Source organism: Aedes aegypti, chromosome 2 (genome assembly GCF_002204515.2).
Source record: "Aedes aegypti strain LVP_AGWG chromosome 2, AaegL5.0 Primary Assembly, whole genome shotgun sequence".
In the NCBI taxonomy this organism is placed as follows: domain Eukaryota; kingdom Metazoa; phylum Arthropoda; class Insecta; order Diptera; family Culicidae; genus Aedes; species Aedes aegypti.
Window position 1 is genome coordinate 180,367,751 of NC_035108.1, and position 24,106 is coordinate 180,391,856.

General features: G+C 38.6%; 1 protein-coding gene across 1 annotated transcript in view; it reads left to right on the forward strand.

Annotated features, from left to right (window-relative positions):
* The window catches only part of LOC5577314 (LIM/homeobox protein Awh), a 128,602-nt gene that overhangs the window by 59,808 nt on the left and 44,688 nt on the right, over positions 1-24,106 (forward strand). The window contains exon 2 of the mRNA XM_021843325.1: positions 21,369-21,550. Within this exon, the coding sequence (XP_021699017.1) occupies positions 21,369-21,550 (182 nt within the window). The remainder of the gene's footprint in view (positions 1-21,368; positions 21,551-24,106) is intronic.

Genomic DNA, 24,106 nt, shown 5'->3' on the forward strand with positions numbered 1-24,106 from the left:
GGAAATCTGTCTTTTCACGAAAATAAATATATATATATATATATATATATATATATATATATATATATATATATATATATATATATATATATATATATATATATATATATATATATATATATATATATATATATATATATATATATATATATATATATATATATATATGATAATAATGCATTCAAAACACAACATTTGACAAGTAAAGATAGAGCGTGGTGGAAACTGCAGGAAAATCTCAAAACATGAAAAATCAAAGGGATCTTACCCACAGTGTCGGTTTTACCCAACCCGGGAGCATCATGACAGCTGTAGTACAACGTCAGTGTACCGAAAAATTTTGGTCCGTGGTACTGTCAAACTCAATGAAATCATGGAATGCGCTCAAAATAGGGCGTAAACTAGAATTATGCTGATGGACATAAAAAAAATGTACAATTTTTGTTTGGCATTTGTAATATCATTTTAAACGAGTGATCACCAAATTACGATTCTCTGAAAGGATTTATACGGTTATCGGAAGGGGTCTTTTGTAGTGTAACAGTCCATACAATAAATTGAAATCTTCCATACAAAATCTGTTACTCCAGGGAGGAAGAGGAATTTAAATTGGCAAATTTCTTCGTTACGTTATATTTGAATCATCCCTTAGATATTTACGAGGATTATGAATTTATGGAAAATTTACTGTAGTTATCCAGCTTTTTACGAGCGCTAATGGCTGCCGCCAACAGGCTTGCTTTCTGGTAGGGATTGGTCGATTTGACGTTTGGCTTGGGTCCGCTCAATATAAAACGACTCAAACCAAACGTCAAATCGACCGATCCCTACTAGAAAGCGAGCCTATTTGCGGCAGCCATTAGCGCTTTTAAACAGCTGGATAAGCTTGAAATCAATCTGAGATCATATCCAGCTTTTGACTCGCTGTACATTTTCTTTTGCGGATTTGAACACTTTTTTCCCCATTCTCACCCCCAGATATCTAAGTTTCAATCAGATAAGCTTATTGGATGAACTATTCAGCTTTATACGAGCGCTAATATCATCAAAAATTAGCCCACTTGTTAGGATTAGATATTTTTCCTGAATATTATGAATTTAAATTCCAATGTAGAATCCATCTCCATAGTATCAAATTTGCGAACTGATCGAAACGCACCTTTATATAGAACGCATTTCTATTATGTATTTTTTGGCGGTTTCGCGCTTCCTTTTTTTGCCACTCTCGCTCACCGGTCACCAGTTAGCCATAGTGAATAAAGCAACCACAGTGAACTGACCATCTGAATTAAAGTGCTCCCTTTTTGCAAATAAAAATCGGTTTTTCGCTAAGTATTCGCGTCGTTGCCAAGTGTTCAGTGATCATCCGAAAATTACGCCCGTGATTTAAACCCCGTTCAGAACATTTTGGTGCCGTGACCAGGATCACGGGTGTGTAGTGATATCGCTATTTGGATCGGGTACAACGACGCTGATACCTAACCCCATCACCCGTCGGGAGGATTTCCCTGAGAATTGCAGTACCGTACATAATTACAAGGCCTGTTTTTGGACAGGTACATGTGAGTATCTGTCCATTATTTCCCATCCCCATTGTACGGTGCTTCCTGGGTCGTTTTTTGGATCGATTTCAGCCCATTTGTGATTTGCTTGCTGCTGGGTGGCACGAGGTTGCTGTTGTTTCTGCTGTGTGCTGTGTGTGGTTATCCCATCTTCCCGCTTTGGATTTCTCTCGCTGAAATACATAGTTTGCGGTCCGCGGCGATAGTGATTGTATCACTCAGAGTGCTAAAAGGAATTTAGCCATCAAATCGCTGTTCAACCGACATTAGCATCCCAGCTCAGGTCGCATATAACCTGCAACAGCAGACTGTGTGCGCAAGGTGTGCCCACTCGGGGATCGACATCACGATCGAGGTTCCTGTCTAACTTGATAATACAAGGCCTGTCTTTGGACAGGCACAGGTGAGTGTCTGTCCAAGCATTTCATATCCCCCTTTCGGTACTTCCTGGGTCCTTTCGATCATTACAGCCACCTGTGGGATTTCGTCCGGCTCGCACGATGTCGGAGAAGAAAATGAAGCAGAAGGAGCTCAAGCGACGCAACATCATGGATTCGATTAGCCGCATCGATGAGTTCCTGAACAACTACAACCCGGAACGAGACTCCCAAGAGGTAGCGATACGTTTGAATCGGTTGGACAAACTGATGGAGAACTTCGAGGACATCCAAGGTGAATATGAGACGTTCGATGATTCCATGGAATTTTTGAAGGGTAATATGAGCATTAGGGCAAGGGTAGAAGAGCAATATTTTCGGGTTAAAGGCGGTCTTACATCCCTGCTTCCTCCCCCCGCACCAGTCGCAACGCCAACAATTACGTCAGTGCCAGCAATCTCCCATTCAATCGGTGTGAAACTTCCAACAATCACACTGCCTCAGTTCGATGGTGATCTGAACGAGTGGTTAACGTTTCACGATTCCTTCAGTTCGCTGATACATTCGTCGGCAGATATCCCGTGTATCCAGAAGTTCCAGTATCTTCGTTCCGCATTGAAGGGTGACGCACTGAAGTTAATTGAATCACTAACTATCTCCGCCGCGAATTATAGCGTGGCATGGCAGTCTCTTCTGAATCGCTATTCCAACAAATATTTGTTGAAAAAGAAGCACCTGCAAGCAATCACGTGTCCACAAAAACCGCTTGCGAAATCCGCTTCCAAACTTTGTGTCGTCGTGGAGGAGTTCCAACGGCATGTTAAAATTTTGGAACAATTGGGTGAGCCAACTGACCATTGGAGTAGTTTGTTGGTTCATTTGCTTTGCTCGAGGCTTGATGAGCAAACTCTCAAGGATTGGGAGGAATTCATTTCGGCCGGTAACGATCCAACGTATACCAATTTGGTTGAATTCCTCAACAAAAAAATACGCACACTAGAATCCCTATCGATCGCTGCTGATCATTTCGCACCCACCATTCAGAATAAGCAAATTCCCCCCTCAAAGCAATCAAGGTCGTCGCAAGGTCCCCCTTCGTCTCGAATTAACAGTTATGCTGCAACGGAAAACTACCTACCTGGATGCCATGCATGCAGCCAACAACATCTGTTGGTAAAATGTCCCGTCTTCGAGAAAATGCCCCTGAAGGATAGGCTGAATTTGGTGAACGCAAGAAGATATGTAGTAACTGCTTTCGGGGAGATCATTTCGTTCGCAAATGTTCTTCCAAATTCTCCTGTCGTGTTTGCCAAAAACGACATCACAGTTTGCTGCATCCCGGGTTCGATTCACCAACTAGCAGCAACGGAAATTCAAACACTGGTCAAGCTCCACCAATTCAGTCAACCAACGTGGCACGATGTGAAGTCGAAGCGATCTCTGCACCAACTGAACAGTCGATTTCTTCCAACTCGGTATCGGACCCTCGCAGCGTGAATGTATTTTTATCCACCGTCGTACTTATCATTGTAGATGGGTACGGGAGAGAGCACTTAGCGCGAGCATTATTAGATTCGGGTTCACAATGCTGCCTAATGAGTGACCGACTCTGCCAACAATTGCGATTGGTTAGACGCCGAATAAATCAACCCATTTTCGGTGTCGGTGAAGCACAGATTCGTGCTGTTGGCTCGGTTGCTACCGAAGTTCGATCACGATTCGATAAGTTCGCCATTCCGGTAGATTGCTTAGTTCTTCGTAACATTACGACGAACCTACCAGCGGTTACAATCCCAAAGAACAATTGGTCCATTCCGGAGGGCATTAACCTTGCTGATCCCGACTACAATGTGTCACGGAAGATAGATCTGATTATTGGCGCCGAACACTTCTACAACTTCCTGAAGGGTGGTCGGATCAATTTGGGCGAAACATCACCCACGCTTGTGGAGAGCGTATTTGGATGGCTTGTGTCAGGAAAATCGTCATATACTCCTATTACCCACCCCCCACTGTGTCATATTTCCACCCTTGAATCGCTAGATAGACACATAGAAAGATTTTGGCAAATAGAGGAGGTTGACACGAAGGTTCTTTCCCCAACGGAGCAGATTTGCGAGGATTTCTACAAGCAGACGGTATCTAGGGATTCTGCTGGCCGATATGTAGTCAAATACCCAAAAACGGAAGGATTTTCCCAGATGATTGGTGATTCGTATTCCAATGCCTTGCGACGGTTGGAAGGTCTCGAGCGCAAGCTAGACCGAAATGAACTTTTGAAAGAAAGGTATCACGCATTCATGGCGGAATTCATCAACCTTGGACACATGCGTGAAATTCCGTCTGATGAAAAACTACCCCCAACGACATGTTTTCTCCCCCACCACCCTGTGCTGAAGGAATCGAGCTCGACCACAAAAGTTCGAGGCGTATTTGATGCGTCAGCGAAAACCAGTACAGGGTACTCCCTAAATGACGCGCTTTTGGTCGGTCCTGTCCTGCAAGACGAGCTCTATTTGATTGTACTGCGTTTCAGGAGGTACAGAATAGTTTTACTGGCGGACATAGAGAAAATGTACCGTATGGTCCGTATGCACCCTGACGATCAGCCTCTCCAATGCGTACTGTTCCGCTTCGGCAAGGATCACCCTATCACCAGGTACGCTCTCACCACTGTAACGTATGGATTATCCCCATCGTCGTTTTTAGCAACACGAACGTTGCACCAATTGGCCGACGACGAAGGTAGATCGTTCCCCTTAGCAGCCGATGCCCTCAAACAAGATTTTTATATGGACGATTTCATCCGAGGAGAGGATTCAATCCCAGCGGTTATTCAACTACGGCAGGAGATGACGAAGCTACTCAACCGTGGAGGTTTTCGGCTGAGAAAATGGTGTTCCAATTTCCATGAGGTCCTTGATGGAGTTCCCGAAGAAGACCTTGCCACTCAATCGAACCGAACATTCGATCCTGACGAGGCAATCAAGACGTTGGGACTAAGTTGGGAACCATCGTCTGATCAGTTTCGCTTCGACATCAACGTAGACATGAAGGACGGGCCCATAACTAAGCGCAAGATTTTGTCGGAGATTTCAAGGTTGTATGATCCGCTTGGCTTGATTGCACCGATAGTAGTGAGAGCCAAGATTTTGATGCAGCAATTGTGGATGCTGTCGCTGGAATGGGACGAGGAGGTACCAATCGAAATTCAAGCTAAATGGAGGACATTCGTCAACGAATTACCAAGCCTATCTAACTTCCGAATCGATCGATATGCTTTTGAGGAAGGGGATGTGCAACTGCATTGCTTCGCAGATGCATCCGATGTTGCTTATGGGGCGTGCGTATATGTGCGAACGGTTGGATCCGGTGGGGCCATAAAAGTCGAGCTTCTTACTTCAAAATCCCGAGTGGCTCCGCTGAAGAAGCGTAGCATCCCCCGGTTGGAATTATGCGCTGGACAAATCGCTGCTCAGCTCACATCGAAGGTTCGGACTACTTTGGAAATTGGAGCGAATTCCGTTTGGTATTGGTCCGATTCTATGGTGGTATTGCATTGGCTCCGTTCACCACCCCAAGCATGGAAGACGTTTGTATCGAACCGTGTGGCGGATATCCAAATTCTCACCCACGGATCCAAATGGCAGTACGTACCCGGAACGGAGAATCCTGCGGATCTTGTTTCGCGGGGAATGACAGTGAAGCAGTTTACGGAGAGTCAACTTCGGAGACATGGACCTAACTGGTTGCGGGAGGGAGAGGAACATTGGCCGAAACAAAACGCAGTTTGGAGAAACGACGACAACGATGAGCTTCTGGAGCGGAAAATAATCACCCTCGCACTTCAAACCCCGCCACCACCCAACCCAATAATTACCCGATTCTCTTCATACCATCGTTTGCTGCGAACCATTGCTTATTGCTTTCGTTTCATCAACAATGCTCGGATGAAACAAAAGGGGAACTCAGATTTTTTAACAACCGAGGAGCTCGAGCACTCAAAAATTGCGCTCGTTAAAATGGTTCAAACTGAGTGCTACCACAATGAACTCCGTGCTCTGAAAAGGGGACAGTCGGTCGCAAACCAGTCCTCTCTGAGACTACTGAATCCATTTGTTGATTCATCTGGCATAATCCGAGTCGGTGGCCGGCTCAGACTGTCTGCGCAGCCATATGAAACAAAACATCCAATTTTGTTACCTGGATTCCATCACTTCACAAGACTGCTTCTGACGTCGTATCACCGCAAGCTGCTACATGGCGGTATTTCGCATACCCTGGCTGTAGTTCGGAATGACTTCTGGCCAACCAACGGCAGGAGGGCCGTGCGCAGCACAATTTGGCATTGCCACCGCTGTACACGTGTTAACCCCCGACCAATTAAGCAGCCTGTAGGTCAAATACCTGCAGCCCGTATCACACCTAGTCGTCCGTTTTCATCAACAGGTGTTGATTACTGCGGACCAGTATTGGTCAAATCAAAAATTCGACGTTCAGCTCCCACCAAGGCCTATATAGCACTGTTCGTATGCTTCAGCACTAAGGCTGTTCATATTGAACTCGTCGGTGATTTGTCTACGCAATCCTTCCTCTCTGCTTTGCGTAGATTTATTGCTCGCCGTGGGTTACCCGAGCACATCTACTCGGATAATGCCACAAACTTCGCCGGGGCAAAACACGAACTTCATGCTCTCTACCAAATGCTCAATAATAGAACCGAAAACGCTCGTATCGCTACCAGTCTCGCAACGAATGGAATCAATTGGCACATGATTCCCCCTCGTGCTCCCAACTTCGGCGGCCTATGGGAGGCCGCAGTCAAGGTGGCTAAAAAGCACCTCATTCGCCAAATAGGAACCAGTTCGTTGCTGCAAGAGGACCTGGAAACAGTGTTGGTGCAAATTGAGGGGTGCATGAACTCCCGTCCTTTGGTCGCATTATCGGATGACCCCAACGACCTTGAAGCCCTTACACCGGGACACTTCTTAGTGGGCTCGAATCTACAAGCTCTTCCTGAGCCGGACCTGCGAGAAGTGCCAGTCAACCGATTGGACAGATACCAGCTAGCTCAACAGAAGGTGCAACAGTTCTGGTGCCGATGGACATCCGAGTACCTGAAAGAACTCCAACATCAAGCTACAATCAACCCACGAAAGGTCGACCTCAAGGTTGGTCAAGTAGTGATCGTCCAGGATCAACAGCTTCCGCCCATTCGCTGGCCATTAGCCCACATCATGCATCTTCACCCTGGCCAAGACGGCGTGGTGCGCGTAGTGACCATACGCACCGCTTCGGGACTCTTCAAGAGGCCAACATCAAAGCTCTGTCTTCTACCATCCACCATGGAGGACGATATCGCAGGAAACATCGCAGATGATCCAGCTAAGTGAATTATTTTATTCTTTCAATGAATTAATTAGAATAAGATTGATTTGAAATATTCATTTCGGTGGCCGGTCTATGTTAGGATTAGATATTTTTCCTGAATATTATGAATTTAAATTCCAATGTAGAATCCATCTCCATAGTATCAAATTTGCGAACTGATCGAAACGCACCTTTATATAGAACGCATTTCTATTATGTATTTTTTGGCGGTTTCGCGCTTCCTTTTTTTGCCACTCTCGCTCACCGGTCACCAGTTAGCCATAGTGAATAAAGCAACCACAGTGAACTGACCATCTGAATTAAAGTGCTCCCTTTTTGCAAATAAAAATCGGTTTTTCGCTAAGTATTCGCGTCGTTGCCAAGTGTTCAGTGATCATCCGAAAATTACGCCCGTGATTTAAACCCCGTTCAGAACACCACTTTTATAAAAAAGGGATTCAGTGATCTGACGTTTGACATAGGTCGCTTGGTATGGACTTATCCACCGGTGCACCAAATTTACTCAGTCCGTGAATTTTGACACTTGACCGAAACACGTGGGGAGCATTTGTGCTTATTCTGCGCGGCGTGTGAGTCGAGACGACTCGCTCTCACCGCGAGTGACGTGAGACGACTAATGTTAATCAAATGGGAGTAAGTCGACAATTGTCACCTCATTCGACTCGTGTCACCTCACACGCCGCGCAGAATAGGCACGATTGAGCTCTTGCCGAGTGGTGTCACGAACACATGCGCAAATTTGCTGGTGGAAAATACTACTGTTTGATTTTGCTGGGAACAGCTGATCTTTATTTATATTTTTCACCAGCAATTTTTATGTAGAGTTGGTGACATGTAACATGTATGTACACAAGCGCAGAAACAACTATTGAGAAGTGTGACCCGCTAAAGTGTCAAAATTCTTGGACCGAGTGAATTCATCAACCCGGTGGACAAGTCAATTGACCGAACCCAAACCAAACGTCAATGTGTTGGTTCCCTACCAGAAAGTGAGGTAACTTTTGGCGGCCATTGCCGTTTTTGAAAAGCTGGATAGTTCATCCAATGGACTTATCCAAAGTCCTATTTTCTTGTTGTTTTTTTCGATCTAAATATGTTTACATAAAATGACATCCGCACCAACACGAATGTTCACCAGATGTACAATGCGTGGATGAATGTGTAACGAAATCGTTTATTTTTCTGTATAGGGTGCCGGTACCAATGGTTGTAATGTACCATTAGATTGGACTATGGAATAAAACGTACATTTTTCGATAAAAACGACATGTGCTATTTTTGGTGGATAGATCGCCTCTAGTTTAGTCGATTTGTCAAATTTCAGCTTTTTATCTTATCAAAAAGTCATATAAATAATTAAGTTTTCGTAAAAAATTGGCTCCCTTGAACCAATAGTAGCCGTCGTGTTCCAGTAGTGGATCAACGGTTGGAAGCAGTTTTTAAAATGGATGTATAAAAATGGAGAAAAGCCCTAGAGATGACCTTTATGCTTCATTCGAAAGATATTAATTGCTGTTCCGAGGGAAAAATGTTAAACCTATGTAAAAATTTACCATTTTGTTTAAAATTCCTTGTATCATTCCCGAACGTCTACTACTGGAGCATTAGCGCAACTACTGGAACACGTGTACCAATAGTGGCTCAAGCGATTTTATGTTAAAAATTTAGTTTTATCACTCTTTTTATATTTTTCCCATATAGTAGAGGTTGAAATCTTTCTGTTGACGCCAAAAGATCTCTGTTAGGGCTTTTCGTTATTTTGTTATGATTTTTTATAGCTTAGGTAGTCCACTAATGGCACCGACACCCTACATACATTTTTATAACTTTTTCTGTATGCAGTACAAATATTCCTCTCGCTGAAAGTTGCTACGTGACGTCATCGTACATTAGTTCATAGGCTTATTTGATTGAAACTTAGACCTCTGGTGGTGAGTATGAGAAAAAGTGTTCAAAGCCGCATAGAAAAAAAATCTGCAAATAAATAAGAATTATCACTTTTTGACTTGATTCGATCTCATTGAAACCCGTTCAAATAAAAAGACAAGGACATCGTCTTCAGCCATTTAGCTGCACAGACTGTAACTTAACACAAGACAACGGACAAGCATGCGCCAGTGGCACAGCCGAGAAACATTCCTGAAGAAAAGTTTCAATGGCTGAAGCGGGAATCGAACCCACGCCCCATGACACGATGCGCTTAAATTCCTGACGACACTAACCGTACGGCCGCGAGGCCCATAATATTTCTTTTGAGAGCAGAAAAGCGATCCACAAAATCAGTTAGGCTGTATTGTGAGTTATTTCTCATGGATTACTTTCCCGCAAAATAAAGCACTAACAGGTCATTTAATCTTTTCACCAAACGAATTGGTGCGCTCTTAAGTTCATTTGGTGCCTAAACTTGATGATTTCATTAAATTTATTTCCATTGGAAGACGAAAATATCAGATTCGCCCTTATTTCATTTCATGCCGTTCGTTGTTTTGCATCCGTCAACAACGAAACAAAATTCCAATCTGCCATAGTGAAAAATCGTGCCGGCAGCGGTGGATGGCCCCATTGTTTACGTTGCAAGGTGGTACGTGAAAATTGCGTTATCTGTCACTGCGCGGGGGGGTTGGTTTTACCCTGATTACCCCTACACGGGAAAAAAAATCTATAGTAAAAATTACTTTTTTAGCTGACTACGCCCATTCTTAAAACTACCATGGAATTTCAGAGAAAGTTTGTAGTACATACCATCCGCCTTTTTGGTACATTTGACTGACATATTTTCGCCAATCTGACTTCGATTTCAGACATGGTAAAATCATGCGCATTTGTGGTCTGCTGAAAATTGCTGGTGCGAGCGCTTAAGTTAACCCCCTAAAATGATAGTTTCTAGAGCACAATTTGTTTGTGTGTAGGTATTCAAATCAATAAATTTACAAATAAATTTATTTGAGCTAGTTGTACTGACCACGTAATCCATGACTCATCAAAACTCCCAGTACTTGGAATTGCTTTAAAATCATTAGAATAGATTTACAATCGATGGTTCTGGAATTCAACCAACATTTTTTCAGTGATATTTCAACAAAATCGTCTTACTAAAATCGAGTGGTCGGAGCTTATTCAGAGCTTGATATGAAACGGTATTGAACATCAATTAAATTATATGTTTGGTTGACACAGATTGCTGCAGTCATTTGGAAACAAATGACATCTTCGTCAAAAGCTAACGATTCCTCAATGACCCAATCGGAAGCGCCATGAAGCTAAACAATGGATCGTTTCTAAGAATATTTTATGATTTTCCTCTTGGATGGCTTGCTGCCGTATACCTACTTGCGTAGCTGAGGCACCACCCTCTTGCTGAGGGCCGACATTGCAAACATTACTGATGCTTCCCAACTCGGAAACTCCCAGCCAGTGAAAAGATGGTAGATAACTGACTTCACATTGTTGCATGACAAAGCGTTTCTGGCATACTGGCGGTAGAAATGCTGAAGAACACCAGAATTCGCTGCGTGGTTGTGCATTCCATGGACGGATATGCCAAACAACTAGCATCCCAATCACACAGTGGGTAAAAATGTACTTTAAACGGCACCTAATTGAATTTTTGGAGTTTTTCCAAAACTTATGAAACTTTGACATTTTTTAACCAAAACAGTATGTTTTCCCGATTCTTTGCACCTCTGAATCGCGAGATATTATCAAAAATTTCATTTTTGTCAGAAATTTAAATTGTTTCAGTTAGTCGTGCACAGTTTGTTTACGAATTGCAAACGAGACTATGATGCGAGTATAATGGTTGTCTGTACAAATCTTTTAGTTTAGTTTGTAGTTTGTCAATGTTATGTCACAGACAAACAGACGTAACGCTCTAATTATTTTCATCGCACAGCAGAATAGTGCCCAATTCTAATATTTGGTAGTTGACCGACGGGCTACTCGTGGCACTCGCATCACTTTTGTTCGAGTTTGACGTTTGCTTACTACCGCCTAGCGTTGGGCACATTTGACCAGAACATCGATGTTACTGAATCGATTCAAACTCGATATGTCGAATCGATTCACCGATTTAATCGAATCATATAAATCGATGTTGTTGAATCGATTCGATTTTCAAGCTTATACGAAAATTCACAAAAACAAGCTTTCAAAATAAGACTAAATGCTTCCATATTTGATTTCTTCCTTCAATTAAAAAACGGTGGAAATAAAAATTATACATTGAACGCTTCAAGGCTTGTTCAAAACTTGATTTATGATTCATAAACTCATTAAAAAAATTTAATAAATTTCATCCTCGTGAATCGAAACAAAAAATCGAATGAAGTAAATCGATTCACTAGATCTTTAGCGATCCCAACATCGATTCAAATAATAGATAAATCGAAACGAAAAAATCGATGTTCGGAACATCGATTCCAATTCGCCCATCGGTACTACCGCCACCTAGTTCGCGGATGGCCAAATGAAGTATTTTTAGCATTGGGTGTAACTTTTCACGTGCCTACATTTTAAAAATCCCGTTTTCTATATATAATATGGAAATTGTTGAGAATTGGTTGAATTAGGTGCCGCTCTGGGTCCATTTTCTTCCACTGTGCAATCGTGGATGATTTGTACGTTTCTGTTTCTTTACTGTTACCCACTGCTGTTGTAGCTGGGTGGCATGTGTTTGAATTGCTTTGATGTAGAGGTACTGATAGAGACTGTTGATCGAGCGGATATTTTGATTTGTGATATCACTTTCAATCGCAACAGTCAAATCACCCTTTACTTGGTATTTTTTTTTTTTTTCCTACCATCGCCCTCTGCCGAAGAAATTCGATTCGCAAGACAAAAGCAAAACGGAAAACATCTGTAGGTTACTTGAATCCAATCGTTTACGATAAAACAGTTGATGCTGGGAACCTAATAGATTTCAAACTGTTTTGCTTATCAATTGTTTTGAGTTGGGAAACAGTTGGAAGCTGTTAAACGTTGGACCGTATGCTCAATGTGGCAATAAAATTGTGTTTTAATGTGAGTACACACACTAAACGTATCATTTGTTCGGAAATATTTCAAATTCAGATATAGCGTAGCTTTACCAGTTATGGACATATTGGTTCCCTATTTCGCCATATATGATAACTTTAATGTCTTGAAATTCTGAAAAGTTTTGTGAGTTGTATTACAGTCGCCTCTCCACATCTCGATATCAAAGGGACCATCGAGATAGGGAGAGATCGAGACATAGAACAATTTTTTAACGAATACTAGATTGAAAATCACTCCGTTGCCAGGAAAATCAATAACAAACAGATGTCATTTCATCTTCGCAAATTGTTTTGAGTTCCTTAAATCTAGTCTAGTAACAATTGATAATGGGCATATCGCGATACACGGAGAAAAAATCGGGAACGAAAATCATATCGAGACAGGGAGATATCGAAATAAGGAGGATATCGAGATATGCAGAGTGAAAATGTATGCAGATTGAAGGGACCGAAAAAATCATCGACATAGGGAGAGATATCGAGATGTAGAACATCGAGATGTGGAGAGTCGACTGTAGTTAGATTTAAGATAGTATATCTTGATGTTAAAAAATTAAAAAAAATTTAAAATGTGAAAGTTATCAAAATGTCATATATGGCCAAATAGGGAACCACTATAGCCATAACTGGTACACTTTCCCTATAGAAAATCTACTACACACATAATATAGCGCTGTTTTGTATAATAGCAACGAATGTCGATTTTCAAAATACTTCTCTTTGGTTTGCTCTATATTGTTCCATTTCAAGCAATCGAGCTGATTTTCGTTCCACGGAACTACAAATACGATCAATTTTGCAATTACAAAATTTCAAGTTTTTCTGTGCTCCTATCGAAATATGAGATACTAGGTGAAATTTTCTTAAACAAGAGCAGTTTGCTATTGTTGTTTTAGTACTACAAATATATTAAACCTTTGTGGTTAGGATGTACAATTTTAAAGTAGGTGGAGGTCGTACAAATAGTACGTTATATAAAATTTCACATCGTTGAACAAATAGGGTAGAAGCACCGGTTTTGGCCATACGCTAGTTGTAGCCATTGTGGATTATACACCATTTTACATAGCCAGCATGAAACCTTTTGTGTTCAGTACATCACATTCATATGACAGAACTACATTCATTTACTCGTCCAAATTGATTCAAAACATAAGAAAAACAATTAATTTTCTTTATAATTTTAAGTTCCATACACCTAATTTGGCCAGGGCACTCCTAATTTGGTCACTCTCATGAGAAATCAATGCAATTGGCCAATTTAGGAACCGAAGTTAAATCTTTGGCCGAAACTGGGTCTTTTTTGGCAGATGATTCAGAGATTCAAAAGATCACTACCCAACATTTTTTTCAAGAAAAATACAAAAGTCAATTCCGTACAGTTTCTCTGAAGACATACGTCTATAATCAATGAGAGCAGATACATACTTTTTTTTTAATTTTAGATTCCGGACATTATTGTGCATTGGCGACCCTCCCGACTGCTCAAACTTTTACAATTCATCAATACTCGTCCAAATATTATATCTCACTTAAGGTGAAACAGTTTGGAATCAAACTTCTAAGATTGCACTAAAAATTCAAAGGCACTAACATCGCGAAGAAAGCATCTAACAACAGTGCACTTTTTATTTTGATTTTGTGTACTAGCAGAAAGCTTAAAATAAGAAGATCATGAACGTTTGCCAACTATTTCTCCAGTTTTGTGCCTTTGAAATCGCAAGTAGGGTTACAAGTTGGTCATTGTGACGGCCATCTTTGGATTCCGAGATGTTTTACATTAACGAATCCACACCCCAACTGAGTATACCGAAAGTTGCAATAATTCTTTGGTTTTTTAGATTTGTGCACTTGAGGGGTCCAAACGCAAAGGAGGAGTAGTGTGGGTGCTAGCGCAAGTTCGCGTTCAGTCCAGGATGGATAGCTAACTGGTGAGCTCGTTTCATGCTAATAATAATACATTTTTATCGACATCGACGTACTTTTTTAATCTTCTACCAATAACTTTTCACCATGAAGCCTGATTTGCTGCTAAAGATTTTTTTTTTATTCCTTGCAGGAATTTCCCATGCATCAAGATAAGCCAAGACATTACTTTTCAGCAGCAAATCAGGCATGAGTCAAAAATGCAAAATTATGTGCAAAATGTCGGCCAAAACCTCAAGTTCTCCTTATACTTATATGTTTGACATATTTTATATCATATTCAAGCAGCATGGACGTTTGCTTTCAAATATTTCTTGTTTTTGACTGATAATTAGGGTATACAGTATTGGACCATACATTTGCAAAATATTAATTTGCCCATAACTTATTCTTCTTTTTCTTGGCATTAACGTCCTCACTGGAACAGAGCCTGCTTCTCAGCTTAGTATTCTTATGAGCACTTCCACAGTTATTAACTGCTGAGAGCTTTATTTGCCAAAGTTGCAATTTTCGCATTAGTAAATCTTGTGGCAAGTACGATGATACTCTACCCAGACAACCAGTAGTCGCATAGCAGTATGCGAAAAAAGTCGTTTATTTGTACAAACTGCATCACTTCCGCACTACATGGTGGATCAAATCGTTTGATTGATGAGTTTCCTCGCATGAAACGCTATTTTTTGAGTTCATACGTACATTCCGTTTCGTCCCGTATACTTTTACAAAGTAAGTCGGATCAATCCGTAGCAACTGTCAAATAAAATTTGTTATCATAAATTAAGTCGCATAAGAGTACAAACTAATTCGCAAGAAAATCTACACACTCGCATTGCATGTTCTGTTTTATCATATGAAATATATACATAATATGTACTATATCGTCTCCATTTTTGTTTTTTTTTATCAAATCGGTCCTTAAATATCTTAGATCTAACCTTGCCACAATGCAAGCATCATCCATTTCATCAGTCTCAGCATCATTATGAGGTTAATAGCTTCAGTCTGTTCTCATACTTGTTTTGAAAAAGCATGGCCATGTAGGAAACGATTTTTCCAATTTGTTTATATTTATAAGGAGGCTGCAAGAACGTACTTTAGACCATCTTAATAAGCCGAGACAATTTGTGTTAAATACAATAACGTACTTATTTTGTTACAATTCAAAGTTTACCTAAAAGTATTCTGACTTTTAAGAAACTCAGAACATAAACTCTTCCAAAATACCACAAATACTGCATCTTTAATGGAACATGGGAAGAAGCCTTGTGCTGTTCACGATTTTCTTCGTGCTGGTGAAATTTAGTTTTTTTACCAATATTTCGTCTTATTCGTTTTTTTTTATTTCAAAAGCAGAAGGAAATTGTTGAATCGTTATCATAAATCTTGACAGAATTTAAAGCATGATGTAATCTTACCACTCGTTTGTTACCACTATTTATACAACTCGCAAGATAATTATTGAGGATCCTTCATAACATACGAAACACTGTTGGAAAAAGGGGATCTCATGAAGTATGACGATCCATACAAATCACACTAGGGTAAGTGATCCATTAGTTGTGGGTGTTCCTATAGTAGCGGTAGTGCCACTTATACTGATGCCATTGAATTAACCACAGAACCGACACTGCCAATCGACGTATTGGCTTGTTGACACACGAAATAGTTGAAAATATCGTTCAAATTGCTTCAAAATTGATGAAATACCACCAAAACTGCTAAAAATTTCCTCACTTGTACCAATACACAGTGGGACGGATAGGGGTTTTAGGAGGAAAGATGGAACTCACGTCTTCAATTGCGATTTTACGTAAAAATAATGTTCTACAAAGTTGTCTCTAATATAAAAACAATTTTTTTGGTTGGAACGAAAATTAGGGTGGCCCTATGTAAAAAAAGATAACCATCAAAACTTTTTTATTTTAAGGAATATTGACATAGCTTGTTCTACAAAGTTGAAAAACGAAGAATTTTAAGCTGATTTCATAAAAAAAGTTTTTTCCTAGCTCAAAAATTGACCATTTTAGAGCATTTTTCGCTATTGATGTAGGGTGACCCTTTAAAAATAGGTTTTTGTGTTATATTTTTTTATTTTTAGATATCTCATCAAAGTTGTCATTCCTTCATCTTTAGACGATTGAGACGCATATTTTAAGGCCTATACAATTTTGTCTGTGAATAGTTATAAACATTTTTCATGAAAAACAAACGTTTTTTTACTTTTAAATGTAGTTGGGGCAAAAAAAGATTTTTCTTTGCATGACAATTAGTATCTTTCGGCTTTAAATCAGAATAAAAAACTAACTTATTTCATATTCTTACATACGTACTTCCGAAAAGAGTCAAATGAGCTCAGCAATATAAATAAGGAGAAAAGTTTTTTGAAAATATCTTCTAAATTTACCTCACGGTTGAATTTCCTGACATGGCTCACCCCAAACTTCCGAATACTTCTGTTCTGGGATTTGCCGGGCTCTTTGGGAAACATTCTGATTGGAAGTAACGAATGCTCAATTACTAGTAATTTGTCCACCGTAGGAGATATATCGTATCTGGAACGGTATATTACTAGAGTACGATTTCTGATTATGACGCTGACTTTCAAGGCTAGATTAAGAAGAATAACTATATGCATTATTTGATCATGTTTAGATATTTTGATTAATTAAGGCTATAATTTAAAGATAGCCATGCCTGAAAATTGAACATTATAGTAAATTTGGGAGTACCTTCAAAAATCTGTTAGTAACGGTTATTAATATATGAACCAGTCATATCATTAGCAAACAGATCCGCCGAAGTATAATACGATTATTCACATTTTTAAGCATAGCATAGCAGACTGACTGTACATGTCAATGGTTGCTACTCCGTGATTGATCGGAACTGGTAAAAATTGCACTACGATCCAAATGAATAAGGGATGGGAGTTTCCGCTTACTCTCGAAGTGCAATTTTAGCAGATCTAATATTATTGATCAATAACGGCGCCGGCCAAGTCCTTACAGTCAGTTGGGATGGGGAAGGAATGTTAGGGTGTAATGATTGTTGCTTCTAGAGACCGAGAATACCACTGCATCTCCACAATCACCACGGGAAGGGTGTTAATTAGTGAGGGAGGAAAAGATCTGGGAGTCACCTCTGGTCGATGATGCGATCCATGGACAAGGGGGAAATATACGACTTATATTCAAAGCTAGTTTCTAATACGATTATTCACATTTTTAAGCTGACAAACACTATCGTCATGTCAACACAATTCATTTTGTTTTCCCAACTATACAAACATATAGGGGGGCTGGGGGCAAGAAGGACACCTTAAGATATATAGGTTCAAATCATGGTTTATTAGCACAATTTTTGAAGTTTATTCCAGTGTAGGGGCAAGCTCACCTCTTATTCTAAATGATGTTTTCGATAGATTTCAAAAATATAAGAAACACATGTTGATTTTAGATTTTTGAAAATGTCCCTTCTTATGATGTTTTTCGACGAGGCACGGGGCAAGAGTGCCACTCGTATGGGGCAAGAAGACCACCAGGGCAAAATGCAACAAATTTTGTATATTATTATTTCTCCGCCTTAACGATACATTCTAGAGTAAGTAAGGATAACAACTGAGGGATAAAAGTTGACTTATAGTTAAACAGTAATTTTACGAAATTAATTTAGTTCTCATCTTATTTGACTGTTAAAATAATAGTAAAAATTGTCAGAAACCATTTTGAATGTCCAAGATGGTTTGTTTTGATTTCATTTAGTAGGAAACATTCATTTAATGCAATATTAAACAAGAAAAATAAAAGTTCATTTGATTTTATATGAGAAAATTGCGGTGTCCCTCTTGCCCCATAAGACATACTGTTTTTATATATGTAAAACTTAATGTCAAAAGAACTTTTTTGAAAAAATTTCTTCACAGCTTTATTAAACAATTGTAAATCATCAATACTGTGCGGAAAAATCAATATGTTTTGTATATATTGGGAGTCAAACCTTGTTTTCCAGTCTTACATTCTTATAATATTTCGCCTTTTTCGCGTTGGTGAGTTAAAGACATTTTTCTAATTTTTTGTACTAATCATTTCTAACTCTAATATTTACACAACCCTCAATTAGTACTCAATGTATTCTTATCCTGCGTTAAACATAAAAAAATGATTTGAACTACGTTAAATTAGAGGTGGCACTTTTGCCCCGTGTGTCCTTCTTGCCCCATGTCCCCCTAAACATGTTTTTTTTTTGGTTATCAAAAAGTCTTTAACTTTTCATCAGAAAAAAATGTATCAATATTCTTTTTTTTTTGGCATCGCGTCCCTACTGGAACAGATCATACTTCTCAGGTTATTGTTGTTAGGAGCACTTCCACAGTTATTAACTGAGAGCTTTCTTTGCCATATTTTTCATTTTGCATTCGTATATCGTATGTATTAGTATCGATGATACTTTATGTCCAAGGAAGTAAATTAAATTTTCATTACTCTTGTATTTGTTTCCATTAGCTATTTCTTATATGTTTGCGTTTCAATTAGTCTTGAAAGTAATGGGAAGACAATTTTACTAAGAAACTTGAAATAATAAAAATTAAACACCAAAAAAATTTTTCTGATGGGCCACCCTACATCAATAGCGAAAAACGTTCTAAAACGGACAATTTTTGAGCTAGAAAAAAACTGTTTTTTTCAAATCAGCTTGAAATTTTTCGATCTTCAACTTTGTAGAACAAACTATATCAATATTCCGTAAATTAAAAAAGTTTTAATGGTTAGCTTTTTTAACATAGGGCCACCCTAATTTTCGTTCCGACCAAAAAAATTGTTTTTATATAAGAAACAATTTTGTAGAACATTATTTTTACGTAAAATCACAATTGAAGGCGTGAGTTCCATCTTTCCTCCTAAAACCTCAATCCGTCCCACTGTGCAATAGTTGCGATAAAGTGTTCCTAAAAGGGAGGATCCCATAAGAAAACAACGGATAACGCAACTATAGGAACACAAATTTAAAATATACCGCAACTAAAGGAACACTTCACCAATAATGCAGGGATTATTTTTCACTGACATGCCGTTGGTTACTGCGATGAAATTATTTTTCTCATTATGTAAATGGGCTCTTCGTTACAACAATAATATGTACAATTATTGCGCTTTTTGAATGTTTAGCGATTAAATGAATTGATACTTATATTGAGCTGTTCGGTAATCCAATCCGCATGTATATTAAATTAATTGACTCATTACGCGTGGTAAAGATGGAAAAATTATGGGTGAAATTATGAAAATAATCCACGTGCTCAGCTGGAACGTGGATTATTTTCATAATTTCACCCATAATTTGTCCATCTTTAACACCCGTAATGAGTTCATTAATTTAATTTAGATTAAATGAAGTTGAGTCGTGCTTAGTACTTTCACTATTGGAACACTTACCCTGCATGCTATTCATGGCTACTACGATTGCAATACACATATTAGAATAGCACAGGGTTGTTATTATTTAATAGGAATTCAAGTGTGTTAAAAGTGGTCTATCGCAAGTTTTCGCAAAGCAAGTACTCTATTTGAAAGATCTTGTTTTAAGCTTTCGTATGAACATAATCTCATCACAGACATTCGCGGGCTACTAAAATCTTAGGCGTCCGATTTGAAAACGGTCTTCCGCAAAGTTGTAGCTGATGAATGTATCTCACAGTATCAACGTAGTTCTAATCTCCAAGAGCACATGGGCAAATACTATGACCGATTGAATGAATTGGTTGCTTTTCTCAAGGTAATTCCCATAGAAACTTTAAAGGGCTTGTGTAGTCTCAGTTTTCATCCAAATGAGCTCAAATTTTGGGAGGACACTCAGAATTTGATCTAGAATCGAATGAGCGGTGTGGAGCAAAAACGATTTTTTGAACCACTCTAATAGATATATGTAATGAGTCTAAGCTGATCTAAGTTTATCCATAGACCACATCATCGAGCAAAGGTGACTCTGTTTTGTGTAAAGTACACTGAACAAGTCTAGAGGTTCCAAGCTTTTCAACGGTGATTTCTCCGTCCATTAGAAAAAATAACATAATTCGTAGAAGATTGGCTTGTTTTTTGGTCCTCATACATTTTGCATTGAACGAAATTGAAAAGTTTGGATTGTGACTCCGATTCATCGTCACATTAAAAATTTCGGATGAAACGATTAGTCTGCATAAAAAGTGTCTTTACGAACTGCAGCATCTTCTGATAAAGTCGCGTTTTTTTACGTTTGTGTTTTGTTGGTCATAACGTAAAAGATTTACTCGTTTTCCTCGATTTATCATATATTTTTCATTTGGGACTCTAAAGATCTGTGTGAAATTAAAACAAGCGGTTTAGATTACAATATGTGCAACGTCAATTTGTAACGTGTATTTTTGTAACGTTGGCTTACAATTCTACTATATGGTAACAAAATATATGTTTAGGTAAATTTCTTCACAAATTTTCCTTAAAAACCAAAGTACTGAATAAGATACTAGATAAAATCCAACAAAACTTTGTTGTTCTAAAAATATGCTGAAAATCTTCTTCTTTTTCGGCCTACACTGCATAGCAATATCGAAGGGAGTGAGCTTTCAAAATTATAATGTCTTTGATGTTTGTAATGTTTTTTTGACTGGCATATTAATAACAGGTTATAAAAGCGTTCTTTCATATGTAAACAGTAAGACAACAACAAAATATTTGAATTTGATTCCTCTTGGTGCACAACAGTTGTTAGCAAAGATTTTCGAAGAATATATGCAGAACCATAATAGTTTCAAGGGTTTTATCTTTGTAGAGTATTTTTTTCTCCTTACTTACTTCGATACATCCTTCGAGCACATTGCAACATTCTATAAGAGCTTAACTATCAAACATGCCAACACTCAGGGGGATCTATAAAAATGGAGCCATACATGCTTAGTTTATTCTAGTTGTTTGGGACCCCAATTTTAGCCTAAGAAATCTAGATCTAAAAAAATGATGACGATAAAACAATCCAATGTAGAACCTCAGTACCTATTTATAAACCTTACTATGAAATAATTCGAACCAAAACTTCCTTTTCAGAAAGAACTTCGCTCCTGCACGGCATGCGGTGAGCCCATATCAGACAAGTACCTGTTAGACGTAGGCGGTTGCTCCTGGCACTCGGCCTGTCTCCGATGTTGTATCTGCCACAACCCGCTGGATCATCAACCGTCCTGTTTTCTTAGAGACCGCCAGATCTACTGCAAAAACGACTACACAAAGTAAGTAAAAATATACATCGCATGCCAAATTTTGATGCAGACGCCCGCTCTGGTAATGTAAGCATGGAAATGTTCTATATCTACTCGACCTAGAATCAAACCAGGGGCTCCTTGCCGATGTGCATTCTAATTCAGCTTATTAATTACGACGAGAAGACAAAGTCACGCTTTTTTGCCTTTTGAATCCATTTTTGTTCACCTTTTTTCGAAGGGGGAAGAACCTAGTGCGTTGACGACGATGCTCAGCAAATATGTGTTAAAATGAAGGAAAACTTCCGAATAGCAAACAGTAGCAGTGGAAATGGCCGGTCAAAAAATGCATGAATGATATGCATATATAAACAACGCGTTTTACATGCTCAATTTAGTTCAATTAGGCAGTCAGTGGGGATCCAGAATGATAAATAGGTGGATGCATAATTATTGTACTGGTTCGATGTTTGGTTTTGAATTTGAACGAGGCGATGAATGTAAAACAAACGTGTTGAAAAATACTACTAAAGGCGTTGGACATTCAATGCTAATAATGTTGGGAGCCAAAATCATGGCAAATGAAATGCTTGCGATAATTAAAAACATCATTCAAAATGTATACTCCACTTTTGCAGAATTTTCACTAGTACAGAACTAATTCAATATTTAAAAATAAAAATTCTTGCTATTTATGTGAATTTTCAAAATAAGAGTTAAAAAAATATACTTCTATTATGTTTAACAACTGAATCATTCCCAACCTGATTTCCACAAGAAAGTATAGCCGTTAGATTTTAAGATGAAGATGAATCGAAGCCAAACCTCATATTTTCAAGAGTACAAATCTGAGGATGCAAACATCCGTTTAAACTGAAATCTTAATCGATTGGTCACTTGCTGGTGGTGTCCAATCAATTAAGTTTTCAGCTCCAATGGGTGTTCGGTTCTCCAGATTTGTGCTCTTGAAAATTTGAGGTTTGGCTTCGATTCATCTTCACCTTAAAAACAAAAAAATACTAATTTTGTTCATATGCATATCCATTAGACGCCAACGAATTTATTAAGGTATCCCGGGGCAAGTGAGAATCCGGGGTAAGTGGGGCGTTTCGTCATAGCTCAACTAGGAAAAGTTTTTCATGGGGGTATTCTTCTAGAAAGTTGAAGATAAAATGACAAGGAATGTATTTAGTACTAAACATATTGTTATTTTTATTACCATGTGGTTCATGTAACAGTTGTCAGTTCAGCGCCATTTTCAACTTGCATGACAAATTGTGACACGTTTCACGTCTTGCATTGACTCGCAAAAAATAAATGTGTTTTGAATCGAATTTCCATCAGTGAGCTATAATTTTTAGTATTATTACAAGCTGCTAACGATAAACCAGCATTTTGTTTTCATTTCATATGAAATTTTCGATGGTCTATCTTACCTCAAAATATATTTGTGCCTGGGGTAAGTGGGACCTATCCAAACAAAAACCAGAATCAAAACTTTTCGTACACGTTTCATACATTTTGCTAGAGAGAGCACTAAAACATTCAAACAAATGATTTTTATCAAGAAAGATCAACCTCAAATTACGTGATTGCCTAAGAGGGAGAAGAAAAGTGTTATTATTCTTTATTTTTTGATTATTTCTTTATTTTTGAAATAAGACATCAAAATTGAACTAACAAACAGCTGAAATTTGAAATGCATCATGAGAACGATTACTTTTCTATGTTGTTTGAACTTTATTTGTTATTTCTACCAAGTTAAGTAGTGATGGAAAACAATTTCATCCCATATGGTGGTTTTCTGCCATGCATATACATAATAACAAAACATATTTATAATTTCGTCAATTATTGATTGTTTATGTGCTACATTTTAATAAACAACTCATAAATGATATATTTTGAACATGTTTAATTCCTCTTTACGCTTTTATTGAGGAATTTTCGGTTAATATTAAATGTGAGGTGATATACTTTTAAATAAAGGTTTTCTTCCTAAAACGTAACGTATTTTATGGTGATGCCTTATGTACATCAAATATGTACTTAAAATTAAAAATCTATGACTTATCAATCCTATTATTGTAATGATTGACTTACTGATGTGGAATGACGCATGAAACTGGATGTGTCCCACTTGCCCCGCTTAGCGAGGTAACTGCGTCCATTGGCTCATTCTAAAACTTTCTTCCAAGGTTTTCACAATTTCGAAGTTATTCGATTAGTTTCATGCACACACCAGCAAATATGTTGCCAAAACGTGATTGTGTTGTTGGATTTGAAAAATATTGACATTTGAAAATTTTATTGAACAATTTGTTTGAACTATCGTTTTTTTCGTTCCCACTTGCCCCGCGGTACCTTACAGAGCAAAAATTAGTGCAATAAAACCCACATCTTTTCCACAAAATCCCACTGCCACCAACGTTGCGTCTGTTTTGCTTATTGGCACATGGCACCTACCTACTTACAATTTGATCGTGATGATAATAAAACGCTGAGAAAGGGGACATAATTTGGCTCAACCCAGAATAGCGATATATATGTTATCGATTTCAAACACGGTAAGAAATCAGGACGTCC